Source organism: Populus nigra, chromosome 13 (assembly GCF_951802175.1).
Source record: "Populus nigra chromosome 13, ddPopNigr1.1, whole genome shotgun sequence".
NCBI classification, from domain to species: domain Eukaryota; kingdom Viridiplantae; phylum Streptophyta; class Magnoliopsida; order Malpighiales; family Salicaceae; genus Populus; species Populus nigra.
In genome coordinates this window covers 1,152,407-1,168,556 of record NC_084864.1, presented here as the reverse complement: position 1 = coordinate 1,168,556, position 16,150 = coordinate 1,152,407, and the positions used below count along the sequence as shown (strand labels likewise).

General features: G+C 32.9%; 3 protein-coding genes across 3 annotated transcripts in view; 1 reads left to right on the top strand and 2 right to left on the bottom strand.

Annotated features, from left to right (window-relative positions):
- Positions 1-16,150, bottom strand: part of LOC133671545 (peptidyl-prolyl cis-trans isomerase FKBP16-3, chloroplastic-like) — a 97,366-nt gene that overhangs the window by 13,777 nt on the left and 67,439 nt on the right. The window lies entirely within an intron of this gene.
- LOC133671540 (protein ECERIFERUM 16) lies at positions 53-4,305 on the bottom strand. The gene is made up of 4 exons (XM_062092309.1): positions 3,872-4,305; positions 2,955-3,067; positions 1,507-1,611; positions 53-984 (listed from the first exon to the last, which is right to left on the bottom strand). Exons 1-4 carry the CDS (start codon positions 4,230-4,232, stop codon positions 139-141), a joined length of 1,425 nt encoding a protein of 474 aa, XP_061948293.1. The 5' UTR covers positions 4,233-4,305; the 3' UTR covers positions 53-138.
- Positions 12,836-15,860, top strand: LOC133670675 (zinc finger protein NUTCRACKER-like). Its single transcript, XM_062091243.1, has 3 exons — positions 12,836-13,314; positions 13,521-13,917; positions 14,399-15,860. The coding sequence occupies exons 1-3, from the start codon at positions 13,188-13,190 to the stop codon at positions 15,300-15,302; spliced, it is 1,428 nt and encodes a 475-aa protein (XP_061947227.1). The 5' UTR covers positions 12,836-13,187; the 3' UTR covers positions 15,303-15,860.

Sequence of the window (16,150 nt, the reverse complement as noted above, 5' to 3'; positions counted from 1 at the left end):
AATAGGCAAATGCCTAAATATTCTCACTTGAAAAAGTAAAACACAATCCATATAGCAGTTTGAAAGCATGCATCCCTGTATTTGGCATTAAACACAACAAATATGGTACATGGGTGAGGTTTTGGTAAATTACAAGCGTTAAATTGTATCTAACCATGAGTCAAAATCATCCAAAACTTTTGACTTGTTGACAGACTGAGACGAAGAAGAATGAATTACGTGAGCAGCCTTCTTTTCTGAAGGCTGATGCAAATTGTTTTGGTTTGACAAGCTAGATGTTTCCTCAAATAAATCATCAAGCACGTCATCTAGAGTGGCAGCAGTATAAGTGGTTTTCAAAGAACCGTGGGCATTTCTTGCAAGTAGTGGCAATGGTGCAGCAGCCTCTTGTAAATTAGATGTTTCCTCAAGTAAATCATCAAGCACGTTGTCCAGGGAGGCAGCAGTGGGAGTGGTTTTTGCTGAACCAGGGGCATTTCTTGTAAGTAGTGGCAGAGGTACAGCAGCCTCTTTCTCTGAAACAGGTAAAGTACCTGACCCAAATCCAGAAGAATCAAGTAGCTTGGTCTCGCTAAGTGAGTCAAGAAGCATATCCAATTCAGACTCGGCAGCTGCTGCTTCGAACGTGGGCAGCCTGCTGTTAGGGGCAACAGAACCCGCATAGAACTGTGCTGGGGATTCCATAGCTGTGCTTTGATTGGATGTACCATGCTGATTTAAATTCAAATTATCCTTAACATCTAATCCCTGAATAAATGAAATTGGGTCTGAGTTGCCTATGGTCAACCCTGATACAAAAATCTCGGCATCTTGATTAACAGCCTTATTCTTCTCAGAAAAATCTTCAAAAGTCAATTCTCCAGAGATTGTCTTGGTTTCTTTATCATGAGTTGTTTGTTTTCTGTTAGGTCCATGATTGCTGCTTGCCTCTGATCCTGTTGTTTGCATTTGGTCAAATTCCTGGCTCCTGCTTGTATTTGATCCCTGGCCAGATTGTCAAATAAACCATGTTACACGCAACATAAAAAATTGAATTCTAGAAAATAGACATGCAATTTTCATCCTAAACTTATTTTGTTACTATGCAACATGCAGTGACAACTTTGGAAACAAGAAATGCCCCCACCAATTACTGTGCAGAGAGGAGCTATTGAAAATAATGTAATCAAAACAAGAACCAAGAGTGATCAACCATTTGCAGAAGTGCCTTGTAAAACGAGGACACATCTGACTGAAGAATATTTTTAAGCAGCCAGTACTTGATCTAAATATTACTAGCAAGCAATCACTAAGATAATCTTCTAGATATCTTTTAGAATCACCGAATATTTTGCACATGTTTATAAAGTACAACTCTGAAAAAAAACATTTTCCTTGAAACAATATGATGTTACTGAAATACCCCCAGCTCTGTAACACCTTGCATAACTGGGCAAACTTTTCTTGATGCCAAAAGTAGAGATAATCCACATCCATTCAAAGGTCAAATGAGAATGTAAATCATACCAATTCTGCTGGTAATAGATCTGCTTCAATGAAGAGCCTCTCTGATACGTCCACTTTAGCTAGTTGTTCCGCAAGAGCATGCAAATTCAGGGAGAGAAATGATGCCTAATAAAAAAATGGATAAAGAAAACTGAGAGGGAGCGAGCACATGATAAGCTAAGACATCCAATATGAAGGAAAACCAAAGGCAAGTAACATTCCCATAAGATAGTGACAGGAATAATGGCATTAGCATGAAGATGATGCATAGCACTTCTACTTATCATATACAATAATGCCACTTTATTTCAACCTATGGGTACTTCTGCTTCTCTTCAAATGTTCTCTCTCCATATTAGAGAAGGAAGCGTGGACATAAACCATACCAATACCAAAGCACTTATAAATTTTATTTTCCAAGAAACACAATGAACTTCACAAATACGTTAAGTGTCAATATAACATTATCACTCATGCATCCCAATGCAACCTAGGGATGAGCATATGTTTTAGATGTTATTAACATTTTCTCTAAACATGATATTTTGGTAGTTTAATTAGCTAAGAAGCAAACAAGAACCAGGATCAAATTCTCAAATAAATAAATAAATAAATAAAAAGGAACCAGGATCAAGATAAGCTGGCTTTCCTTCTTTGTCAACTTCCAAAACAGCTTAGGCAGCCAAAAATAATTTGTCTGACTTGCATGTAAAGGAAAAGAAATTGAAGAAAACAAAAGAAGAGAGCCCTACATGACGTTCCCCAACATAACATCCCTACCCTTGTACTACCACACAAATTATTTCATGAACCAGATCAGTAACTTTTAGCCCAACTCAATGGCAGAAAGTGAATTCTAAATTTTACAAGACAATTAACTCCACGAACATCTACTATTGAAAATTAGGATGATCAAAAGGGAAAAAAAGGTTGGATTGTTTTGCTCTTGGAGAAATAGGGGAACCCAACTCAAGCTAAGTTACTTCTGTCACCACAAAAGAGAATCTCAAAGTTAGCACATAGCTTAATGGTACTCTATAGTTTTGCTGGCATGAACTAGGGTATGGGTACATCCTGGGCAGAAAATGAAAAAAAGAAAAGAAAAAAAGAGAGGATGCTGAATCACTTTCAACAATTTCCAGCATATCAACAAGCTGCTCACTTCAAATACCAAATTATTAGATAAGTTGACGCACTTGCGATTGGAACAAGAGATAATATTTAAGGGATAATTACAAAAACCCTCCAATAGTTTGATCTGAATTTCACTTTCCCTCCATACTTTTATAAATACACTTTCCATTATGTAGTTTATATGTTCAATAATAGTTTACATCCTCAACAATGCATTTTGTTTGATCCAGAATGTAAAATGTAATTTATAAAAGTATAAAGGGAAAGTGAAATTTAGATCAAACTATAGGAGGGTTTTTGTAATTATCCCAATATATAATAAATAGATCAATTACCTCATGACTTGAAGTTGTTTCATCTTCCACAACAAAATTATCATCCCCAATCCATGATAGAATGCTTTCTCCCCTGACTGCAAGCAAGGGACCTACTCCATGCATAGATTCCTCTGTCACCAAGCATTTCTAGTCAATAATTTACCAACGTTCAAAATAAAAACAATATAAAAAACAGAGTGCCTGGATTCACACAGCCATTTCTTCTACACAAAAGCCAGCTGTCTAAATTAGTCACCAGAAGGATCAGTAACAATGTCAACACTAATGTCAGATTTATTCGTCAATAATGATAGACAAGGAGTAACAACTGGATTGCGCACAAAGCAAAATGCTAGCTATGTCAGGAACTGGAAACAATTCTGACAAGGGTATAAATAATTTCTGAACTTTACAGAGATCTTGCAAAGCGCAAAGTACATGCCATGGAAACAAATCGAAATGGGATATGTTCGCAACAAATAAACATGTGATAAGACTTTAGATGCCCCATTGAAAATATCTTTCAAAGTACACACAAATCACAACCAAACCAAAGCAAATCACAACGCCAATTAACCAGTGAAATCCCCACCACACACAACTTTGAAACTTTGTCCAGTTACTGATTAAGAAAGAACCTATAATTTTTGAAACTGATCAACCAAAACATTAAAAACTTCAACTTCGATTACACACAAAAATCCATCCGCATTTCATTGCAAATCAATTCAAAACGCAATATCAACTACAAATTGATGAACACTCCTCCTCTTCATTCAAGTTCCTAACTTTCAAAAGCTTAGGCACACATTCAATGAAAAAAAGAAAAAAAATTTAAATTCATCACAACATGACAACCACAATCCACCAAATCATACATAAATAAAAGCAAAATGCCAGCAAACCATAAAAGAAAATGAAAAATTAAAACATACCAGCCAAGAAGCCCTCGAGAAAAGGAAAGTCGTCAACTTGGTGAGGTTTTGATTTAGCTTCATCAAGGAGGTATTTAAAGTCAGCACCTTTACTCTTTGGCAAAGCAAGACCATCACCATAATCCTTAAAGCTTGGTTTTTTACTGTTATCTCCAGATGGGTTTTCAAGATTCACTCCAAATTCATCTTCCTCGTCATCTTCATACCGATCCCAGTTGGATGGAAGCTTAGATTTTTGGGGTTTTTGATTGTTTCCAGTTGATGGGGTTTTGCTGGGGTTTTGATTTGGGTGTGGTTTTTTGCCCTTGTTGTGCTGTAATGTGTGTGCTCTCTTTGATTTTGCTAATGCTTTTGTGTCCATTTTCACTACTCCGTGACAAGATTTTGGAGATTTTGCTTCTTCTATTGACTCTAGCGACCGGAAAGCAGAAACTAGAAACTCCCTTTCTTGAAAGTCTTTGTGTAACCGACATGTCATCCACAATCGAGGCCTAAGCCCATGATACATAATAAGGCACAAAGGATTAGGGGCTAGGGCTCACATAAAATTGAAGCTAAAAAAAAGCCCATTGGTCCAAAAATATTGAGACTCATAACCCGTGCCCTTCAAATTCACAATATGATTATTTTTTAAAATTTTTTATTAAAAAATATATTAATTTTTTTTATTTTTTTTAATATCAATACATTAAAATTAAAATGATCTAAAAATATATAAAAAATAATTTTTAATTTTTAATTTTTTACAAAAATATTTTGCATGGTGACCAATATCCCAAGATGATTGTAGAAGAAGTTTTATAGGTTCCATTTATTCATTAAATTAATAGGACTCAATTTGATTCATACCATCTATTTATTTAATTATATTTTTTGATATAAGATTTTAATTCTTTCATATTACAGCAGTAACATATTATTACATATCTAAAATATTTAAAATATAGAAGAAAGAAGTGTTTCCAAGACTCTGCCTTCTAGTTTTTTTATTGTGTGTTTTATTTTAATGATTAGAGTATATTTTAGTCAATACTTTCACATGACTATTTTAATTATTATAATTTTTTACATATTTATATTTATATTTTGGATGGTGTATTTGTAACTAGATGTAACATTGATATCATAAAACAATATGTTATTAAAATGGGCCATTAGGAATATTAAAATTAATTAACTCCAAAAATTTGCTCAAGTTTAATTTTTGATAGATTTTGTTGATTTCACTTCTAGACATGAACAATGAGTTTTTGAAAGCAAAGTTATTATATCTAGTGTTAACTATGATCCAATCAAATATCTAGATTATAAAATTAATAACTTGAGTTAACCTGAATTAATATAAAAAATATCATTTTCAAGATTAAAACAATTTTATTTTGGTTTTTTTAATAAATTAAACCAGTTTTAATTAAGTTATTGGTTAATTAGATTACTCGAGTTAATCTGAATTAATATAAAATAATATCATTTTCAAGATTAAAACAACCTAATTTTGGTTTTTTTAATAAATTAAATCAATTTTAATTAAGTTATAGGTTGATTAGATTGATCAAATTAACTATAGTTAAATTTAATTTAAAACTCAATCACGAACTAGCAAGTCACTAAGCTGAATTGTGAGTCTTGGTTTAATATATATCAGTGCTTGAAAGTGAAAGAAGAGCTTAAAAGGGAGAAATAAACTTAGTATTCAAAGCAATCGTACAGAGACGGGAAAAGAAAATGGTAGTGGGATATCCATAGAAATGATGGTGGACGACACAACAGGCTGTGCATGGCAATTGGCAAAGGCATGCAAATATTATTCTTAGTTAGCTTTTTGCCATTTCTTGGTTTTTAAGGCAGCCAATATTGAATTCCTGAGGAAACTTGGGCGAACTGCAGGTTACTGCATATTAATTAATTAATTAAATTTATTTTCTGTGAAAAGATCAAAAGGATTTAATAAATTTTTTTCTCAGTCTTAATATAGCCAAAAGATTGCCTGAGACCCTCAAAATACTATCAAACTTAGGGGAAAAATCATGATTAAGTTCCAAAAGCATGCATCTTATAGCAAAAATCAGTTTATATATATATATATATATATATATATATATCCAACTTTATTCATCAGAATCCTTGTACCTTGATCCACCAAGGAAAAAAAGACTATTATGGATCCATCCTTTAATTAAAGGAGGAGGGCTACCTCTATTTTGGTTCAAAATTTGACAGGCTTCTAAGAAAAATCCCTCTTGTGATCTCACGATTGAACTACAGATAAACATGGCATGAATTTATTTATTTTTTTGATTTAATTACGTTCATTCTAACCGTTAATTATTCAAGAATTAATCTCTAGCTATATTATGAATCCATGTAGTCGTTTTTCAGGAAGAAAACACTGATTTTCATATATAACAGGAGAAATCCAGCAGAGAGGTGTTGATCAATGGAGAGTACCACCATCAATTTGGGCACTATTGAAGATAACAAAGATCACTTTTCGATCAAATTTTATCCCATCATTGCTTGCTTTTCTCCTTTGAATAACATTCTTGTGACAAACCGAGTGGAGGATACATGGCCCTGCTGCATGCCTTTCTTTTGAAACATCCATGTTTGAATTCCTTTAGAGAAGATGGGTTTGAACAAGTTCTTGTCTTTTCTTTCTTTCTCTCTGTGTAATATCTATTTGCCAATTATATATCAATGATTAACGATGTATATATACTCACCAACCAAATTGTTATCAAATTGCATTCAGAGTTCTTTTTCTCAGTGGGAGTTTAGTGCTTGTCATAAATCTGATGGTGACCTTGTTTCTCCTGAATTCATAATTCTAGATCTGTTTTTCCATATGAATACTTAATTCCATGCATGTTTGGGCATTATGTGGAGTACTTGTTAATTTAGGCATTATATGGACTGCCTATCTCTCTCACACACTCACATACAAATAAAAAGTTGTATGATTAAAATATTTGAAGACGACTTAGCTACCTAGTAAGTGGACTTGTTTCTCAAAACTTATCATCTAGGGTTCAAATCCTAGAAGAGATTGTGGTGAATACATCTCCATTCACTAACAAGTATGAATCTATGATTTACTTGAAAACCAAGTATGAATATATGATTTACTTGAAAACCAAAATGAGAAAATAAAATATTAAATCTGATTCAGCCATGAACTAGTCAAGAGTTTGGCAAGTTAATCTAAGTTAACATGTGCCAGTTCTAAATAATATCGTTTTAGTATTTAAAAAAAATTAAAAAGATATCATATTGAGAAAAAAAATTAATAAAATTAAACCAAACCTTGATTAGGTCAATATTCAAGGCAATTCTATCAGAGAATAATATAAATTATATTTTAAAACCTCACCTAAAAGCTTAAATTATTGAATTGAGATAGTTCTTTGACATGATATCAGAGCTCTTGATGACCAAGCGGTCACGAGTTCGAATCTTACCATCCTCATTTATTTGATAAAAATTAAACACAAGATAGCGTTGGCTTGTGTGAGTTTCAAGCCCAAATAGCTTTCACTTGAAGGGATGTATTAGAGAATAATATAAATTATATCTTGAGATCTTACCTAACAACTTAAACTATTAGGTTGAGAATGAATTATTTGACAAATTAATACCCAGATTTTTACAAATCCTACACGTAAGACAGCTCAAGTTTTATAACATTGGATGCATTAAGCATTAATATATGAAAATCGATTTGAAAATATCTCAATAAAAAAAAAGCACAAAAGGTGAAACATGAATAGGTTTCCTGGTTTTCTTTGTAAGAAAAGAGAGGGACCATCCATTGTATAAATAGAGAAAGAAAGTGGGGTGCTTTAACTTTGCTTTCCAACCCTAAAAAGAGAATCTTTAATCTTCTTATATATATTATGGTATTGGATTAAAGAGTACATTATCATTTGGTTGATTGAGCTTGTAGTGGTGGTCTCATTCAGTTTCTTTTCGAGAGTTGCCCTAGCAAGCAAAGGGAAGTGTTAATGGCTTGGTCAATATATATAAATAAGCAAAACAAGAATACATCAATCCATAATTATCCTCTGCCAGGTCAAAAATTGGCTAGCAAGGTGCTTTGTTTAGTCCCTTCTGATGAGCATCACCTCCTCGTATGTGAAGGTTGAATGAATTTACGAGGAGCTCTTTGTCTCCTTCTTCCGATATCTTATATTCTCTGGTCACTAAAAACATTAGAAGGCGAAACTGTGCTGCCTTTTCTTTTTGCTAAACAACTGGCCCTCCAGGTGGAATGACTGTGTCTTGCTACCTTTTTATAGACATCTAATTAAGGCATTTAATTAGCCAATTGCGTTCATGATTCATGAGAAGAAGTTTAATGTTGAGATCGCTCAAGTTCTCCCCCAGCTAATCACATTCTGGCGAGACCAAAATATGGTAGAAATGGAGGAGTGGAGAAAGTCCAAGCAAGGACTCCCAATCAAACTTATTAAATCTAGTTGGATTTAAAATTATAGTTATAAGATGGATAGATTAACCTAAACTAAAATAATATCATTTTAATTTTTTTAAATAAAACTAAGTTTTGATTAAATCACAGGTTAACTAGAGTGATTAAATCAGCTTTGAATTGATTTTTTTAACCCAAATCAAACTAGGTTGAAGAGTTACCTGTTATGTGAAGTTTAATAATACTATTCCCTATTGATAGGGAATATACATGAAAACTTGGAGGTTTTTTGTCATTGAAATTCATGAGACATATATATGTAATTGCATAATTTTAGAAAGAAATTGATCTAAGAAATATAAAATTGGAACAAAACCTATTATACCATCATCCTTCTAGGTAGAGAGGTTCTAACACTATCATGCACTAAATAAATTTAAAAAAAATAATAAAAGAATATTTATATCATTAAGCATTTGATTACCGTTTTGTGATATAAAAAATTGAGACAATTAAGATAAATAGAACATATTTCCATGTATTTTTTTATTTTAAAAATATAAAAATTCATTTTAAAATTGTCATAAAAATAAATTTATTTTATATCTTTATTTTTATCTCCTCAGCTAACTATGTTTTAGTCTTTATTATTCATGTTTTCTTTATCTCGAAACAATAACTAAATATTATCTAATATTTTATATTTATAAAGTTTGGCAGTCTAATGAGCTTCTGCTATTGTTAAATGTCTTTCACAAGTAAGGAAAAATAAAAAAAAAGGAAAGGAAAAGGGGGAAAAAAAGAAAGATAATTGGGTTGGGTTTGAAAAAAGTGCATATATTCTCCAACTTTTTGTAAACCAAAGCATGTGGATTTCTGAATAGGATTCCTAGATCCAAATCAGCTCTTTCTTTTGGATATTTTGTTCAAAAGTAATTAGAGTTTAGTTACTGTTTTGCTATTAAAAAGACAAGATAATAAGAATAAAAATGACATATTTTTCTATATTTTATCTTTTAAAAATATAAAAATTAATTTTAAAATTGTGTCAGAAATAAATTTATTTTATGCTTAAATAATTTTTTTTTTCTTTTGAGTACATCTACATCAATATTGCAGCATTGAGATAGGAATGATTCAAATCACATGATCCATATAGGTTTTGGGGAGAATCCCCTTTCCCTTGAGTTGGAATTAGCTAACTAGGAACAAATACTCGTTTTGTAGTTAGAAAAACTTGGGGCAGAGAGGTATCCTTGAAATATGAGAAAAAAAATCATATGTAAATTTATTGTATTAGAACCCAACCCTACCTGGTAACATGAAATCTAGGTTGGATCGGGTTTCAATAAAAAAAAATTTCAATTAAAAATTCAAATTAACTTAAAACCTGGTCGCCTTAAAAAAAATTTGGTTAAAATTTGTTAATTTTTTTTTAGATATGTTTTTTTATTTTATTTTTTTTAAAATAAAAAATTAAATTAACTAAAATAAATTCAAATCAATTCATCTAACTCAAGACTCGATAATATACTATGTGGGGCTTTAAAAATGTGTGTAAAATAACTTGTGTATATATCCTAGCTACATTTCAAACTATAAGAGACAAACAACGAAAGAAAACGTACCCTTGGTGACAGCATTATGCTTTTTCCCTGAGCCCTTCTATTTTGAAACAATATTGCCTGTGGTTTATAACCTAGAAAGCTTCTCTTTTCAACACTACAGCTGCATTATTTTTAGTAGTAAAACTAACTTGTAGAGGGATCGATGTGGGGTTTGTATAATTAAGAATCTCTCTCACGAGACCTTGAAAGTTGAAGCCTTTGGGAGTGTTGGAGAAGGAGAGAATATTCTGAGGCCGCCACAGTTCAACAGCTAAATTCCAAAGATTATATACTAAACAAAGTCAGAAAGCAAGAACATGATTAGAGTATGATTAAGGGGTTAGCAGGAGAAGTCAGCCCACAAGGAGACGACCGCTAGCTAGCTCACAATTCTAAAAATTCACTGCCCCTTTGTCAGCTGGCTGTCGTTTAACCTCTTCCCTAGCTATACTTTGATTCATTAAACTATTATCATAGCATAATTAATTAAGATTAAGATTAAGAGAGAGAGAGAGAGAGAGAGAGCCAGATCACCATTAGGGCATCTCTAATATATTCCATCCTGAAATTTTCTATTGATTTCGTGTAGGTCTGAAGCAATTTTTACTATCTACATGTGTGCTCCGTACGCCTTGCAACTAATTAAATGGTGTTCAAAGTTTATATCAATTTAACTCATGCAACAACAACACAAAATGTACATAAAATTCAAGATTCTCGATTTTTTTTTACCTTTAAAGTCATCATTTTTAAATTTGTAACATTTTTTTAAAAAAATCCCATATATATTTTACTTAGATTGATCAACGAAGAACTTAGATTTAATATATAAAATCAAGAAAAGAGAGAGAGAAAAAAAGGGACACGAAGAAGGAGAACTCAACAAAAAATTATTTTACTTTTTATATTAGATTTAATATGCTTAGTCTCGTATAAATAATAAAAATATCAAGTTAAAAATATATATTTTTGACTCAATATTTTTATGAGAAAATAATATTTTTTTATATGGTTAGTATGTCGCACAAACCTCCTTATTAATATTAGACTTTAGTACAATATACGAAAACTAGTCTTAAAAATACTGCCACCAGTAAAATGAAAAAAAGATTAGAAATTAACCAGAAAAGTTTTCTTTGACTATTCATGCTCTCCTTGATCATGATCCATGGCCATTGCTTTTAACACATGAAGCAAGCATCTTTACAATCCACAAAAGAAAAGCAAACGTAAAAGGCTTTGAAGCATAAAAGTGTAAAGCTGATCATGCATCTACCATTCAAGATCAGACTACCAACCTGACTTCTACACTAATCAATTTATTTAAATAATATTTTATTTTTCAATTTATAAATATTCATGTAAATCATTAATTCCCTAGCTAACAAGCACCCGCCACATTAATCAAAATTAAAAAATAAAAAAAAGGGTCAAGTGGGTAACAAATCTAGTCAATTTTGAGCTGAGGGAGATATTGCCAATTAAATGCTACTGGTCATGACTCTTACTTCCTTCAGGACGATTTTTCCCTTTTATGTGTTCCTTTCATCGTTTCCTTTGGATTTTACCTCCCTTCATAGTTGGGCACATGCATGCCAGTTTTTGCAACACAAACAAAATACATATTACCATCCAAGATTTGGACTTTTAAATAATTACAAGAAATAAATACTGCTTTTACCTGGTTATAAAATTTAACCTAACTTAACATGTCGAACTAAAACCTCGACCGACCCAACTTTTATCTCGGGTTGAGTTTTAAAGAATTCAACATAAATGAACTCATTTGACCTGGTTAAAATTTAATTTGATTTTTTTTTATTTTTTTAAAAAATTATATTTATTTTATTTTAATTAATTGAATCAACCTGCATCATCCATGACTTCAATCTTCAACCGGATAATGAACTGGATAAAATTTGATAACTTTGTTTGTTTTCTTGTACTCGAAATGTGTGTGTCGAGATGAATATAACTTGTTCTTGAAAGAAAACGGGGATTTTGACTAGTAGCCAGGAACTGAAAAAGATTTTACTTTTGTTGAAAATGAGGATGCATAAAGAAAGGAATGTGACTGGTTGGGTGTGCTAGTCACCCTCAAGTCTAGCGCTATAGGTCATGTTAGTTCATCTTTTTGAAAAAAACAAACATATATAGTCCATAGCATTGCTTTTGTATGATCACCAGGTTATAGTTCAAATCATAGTGAGAATTTCTTATGTTGGATAATGAATTGGATTCACAACCTTCTTGTTTTTGTATTTGAAAAGCATTTAAAAAAAATTTAATTTTTTTATATAATTTTTTAAATTTTTATATTATTTTAATATGCTGATATCAAAAATTACTTTAAAAATTAATAGATATCGCAATAATTCCAACACAATACAAGCTCTTTCTTCTTACTTTGAGGGTCGGCGGTGCTCCTAATTAGTCTTTAAGTATATGCTGTAATTGTCATGTATAGTGCACATATTGCAATGAGTTAGACATATGCATTATTACTGGGAGAAATGGCCTTAAAGAGGGCTATCCTAAAGTTTAAATGTCTATAGGGATCATATTGCAAAAATGGGGCATTCTTGACCTCATAATGTAGGTTGATGTTTCATATGGGTTTGCATGGTTAATTGAGCCTTCCATTATGACTATGTAGTAGCTAAAAACCAAAGAAAACAATCCAATCTACTTGCTTTTGAGCATATCTTGGCTATATAGGATAACCTAGGCTTTCATAAAATGTTTGTTGGGTTCTAGGAAATAATTAATTAACTCCAATTAATTTATCATCCAATGCACAATATTTAAAGATGAAAGATTAGAAAAATAAGAGAAACAAAAAGCAGCAAATTATGTGATAATCATTCCTAATTGAAAAGGCATGGGAGATTAGCATTCTCCCATGCTCATCATATGTGTCATCATGCACCTTTGTGTGTTTTTGCCATTCACTCTTTCAAGCAATATCCTCTCTCCCTTCCTCTATCTCAACTTTAACTTTTTCACCACCTCCCAAGAACATTTTTTTTATTATTCTATCCGAGCCTTAGCTGAAAAGCAAGTGCTAATTCAAATGTCTGCAGCATAGTAGAGATAGAAAGAGAAGGGGAGAGTGGGGGAGAGAGAGATCAAGTCTTGCATATATCTTCTTATATTGTTAGGGTTGAGACACCACAAGACAAAACCTTTTCTCTTGGTTTTTCCCTTAACCACAATTGTAATAGCTCTCTTTGTTGACCCTTTTGTTTTGTATAACTAGCTACGTTGAGTAAACTCGAGTGATATGTTAGAGAAGATCATGGCAACAGAAGAAGCAATAACAAGTAGTAACAATGGTTTTGTTGAAAACCCTGTTGGTGGATCCAATCCTCCTGCTCTAAAGAAGAAGAGAAACCTCCCAGGAACTCCAGGCAAGCTAGCTAGCCAGCTTGTTTATTTATTTTTCTTGTTTTTGAGTTTGTGTTTGTGTTTATGTTGTTAATTATTATTCTTTCTGTCCGCCTTTCCCTTTCTGTCTTTATGATCATATATGATCGTCAGTATATTCAAAGTTATTCATGTCTATCAAGCTTTATTGCCTTAATATTCAAATGAGAATATTGATTCTTCTATGCAGATCCTGAAGCAGAAGTCATAGCTTTATCACCAAAAACTCTCATGGCCACCAACAGATTCTTGTGTGAAATATGTGGTAAAGGGTTTCAAAGAGATCAAAACCTACAACTCCATAGGAGAGGACACAACCTTCCATGGAAGCTCAAGCAAAGGACTAACAAAGAAGTAAAAAAGCGTGTTTATGTCTGCCCTGAAAAGACCTGTGTCCATCATCATCCTTCTAGGGCTCTTGGAGACTTAACAGGTATAAAGAAGCACTTTTGTAGGAAGCATGGAGAGAAGAAGTGGAAGTGTGAAAAATGTTCAAAAAGATACGCTGTGCAATCAGATTGGAAAGCGCACTCAAAGACTTGTGGCACTAGGGAGTACAAGTGTGACTGTGGGACTCTATTTTCAAGGTATAATTTTTTGCAAGGATTTTTATTTGAATTTATAGTGATGGTGGTACTCAAATACTACAGATTTGTAGTAGTAAGCAAGGGTTTCAAGAATAAAATGACTAACGAGTACTAGTTAATAAAGCATGAAAGTGATTCAAGTGGTGATAGAGCATCGCTTTTTCTCTTGTCAACAACACTACCCGTGTCGAAATAGAAACTATGTGGAGCATGAAAATGATTTTTTGTGGTTGTGTTATCTTTGGCTGTGCACCGGCCCCCTTCACTTTTTATCTCTCAGAACTGGAAAATAAAGAGAGCATGGAGATATATATGGTGAAGGCGAAGAGAGAGGTGGAAAGACAATATCAATTTGATGTCCTAATTAATTAGCCCTTTATTACTAATGCTATGACTAGCTATATATGTAATACTAAGAGATTTGTTATGGTTTCATCATATATATTAATTAACTTTATGCTCAAAATCTTTTCTTGAGCAGGAGAGATAGCTTCATCACTCACAGGGCCTTCTGTGATGCCTTAGCAGAGGAAACAGCAAGAGTAAATGCAGTATCTAGCATAAACAACTTGACTGCTGGGAGCATCAATTATCATCTGATGGGGAATCCATTAGGGCCTAACATGGCACAACATTTCTCTTCAATTTTCAAGCCAATTTCAAGTAATGATCACCAAACAAGACAGGGAGGAGTTTCCTTGTGGATGAACCAAGGAGTACCCCAAGTGAGTGAAGCATTAATGGGCAATAACATTCAAGAGATTCATCAACTTCGCTCTGTGACTAGTTCAGGAGCTATGTTTGGTGACCTTCTTGCTGTTTCATGCTCACATGCTCCACCATCTGATCATTATCAGTTAAATTGGCCAGTTTTTGGAAATAAGATCTCTTCAAATAATGCTCACGAGGAGCTGACAAGCACTTTAGTACTTCCTTTAACCAACGTTAAGGAAGCAGCTGCTGCAAGTCAGCTAGCAAGTGTTCCTTCATTGTATAGCACCCAACAACAGCAGTCCCATCAAACAACTTCGGCCAACATGTCAGCCACTGCTTTGCTGCAAAAAGCTGCTCAGATCGGTGCAACTTCAACTGATCCATCATTCCTTGGAAGTTTTGCGCTAAAGAGCAATGCTAAAAAAGTTCAAGATGGGAACAAGTTCTGTGGACTATATGGTTCAAGCCCTGTAAGCACTAATCCAGCAAGTGACGTGGAGAACTCGGGAAGTGATCAGATCTCCTCTTTGAATCAGCTTCAAATGTACCCTAAAAGGCAGAAAATATTTCAAAGTGATCAAGACAGTCCTGCAGGAGGGCAAACTAGAGACTTTCTTGGTGTTGGTGTACAAGCCATATGCCACCCATCATCTATCAACGGCTGGATTTAAACTTCATATATGGGATGACATCAGTTTCTTAATGGGAAGTAAATTTGACAATAAAATGGAGCAGAAAAGAGAAGTATTTGAGATTTTAGTAATGGGAAACTTTGCAGGAAGGAAAAGGTGGCATTCATGAGTGCTTGATGGAGGGCTAAAAGGTTATGCTTAGAAAACTATTGAAGAGTAGTTGTTGAAGGAAGGAGATCCATGCATATTCTGTTGAACCCTAAAAGCTGATCCCTTTAACATGATGGCCTTTATTTTTTTGGGAAAAAAGAAAGGGAGGGCTATAGTAGTGGGAGCAAAGCAAGAGTACTATACACCTTTTGAGCTCCATTATTGCCTTGCTTCGCACTGTTGTGAGGGTATTTCCAATGGCAAAAGGCTTCATAATTTCTCGTAAAAGTAGGGTTTTATATAATTAGCTTATTGTCTAAATAAATTAATGTAGCTTTTCTATCAGCAAATTAATTAAGTACTTATATGCATAACTGTATTATATAGTATAACAAGAGATTATGTTATATTTTTCAAGCAGAAATTAGAGGGAAGCACATTTCATGAGTTCTTATAATGTCCCACCATGATCGATATGGTTATCTCTTTTTGTTTCCCCCCTCTTAGTTAATTAGATCCGGTTTAGGATATAAACTAGCTTAACCGGTGATTAGACAGGTTAATCTAATTTTATTTTACCAAAATATAATATGCGTTCAGAATTTTTTTTAATAAAATAATATTATTTTAATTTTCTTTTTAATTTAAAAAAACTTAAAACAATATCATTTAAAAACATAATTCGAAATAAAACCTAACTCTAAGTTGGAAAGCCACCGGTCGACCTGCTAGGTAAA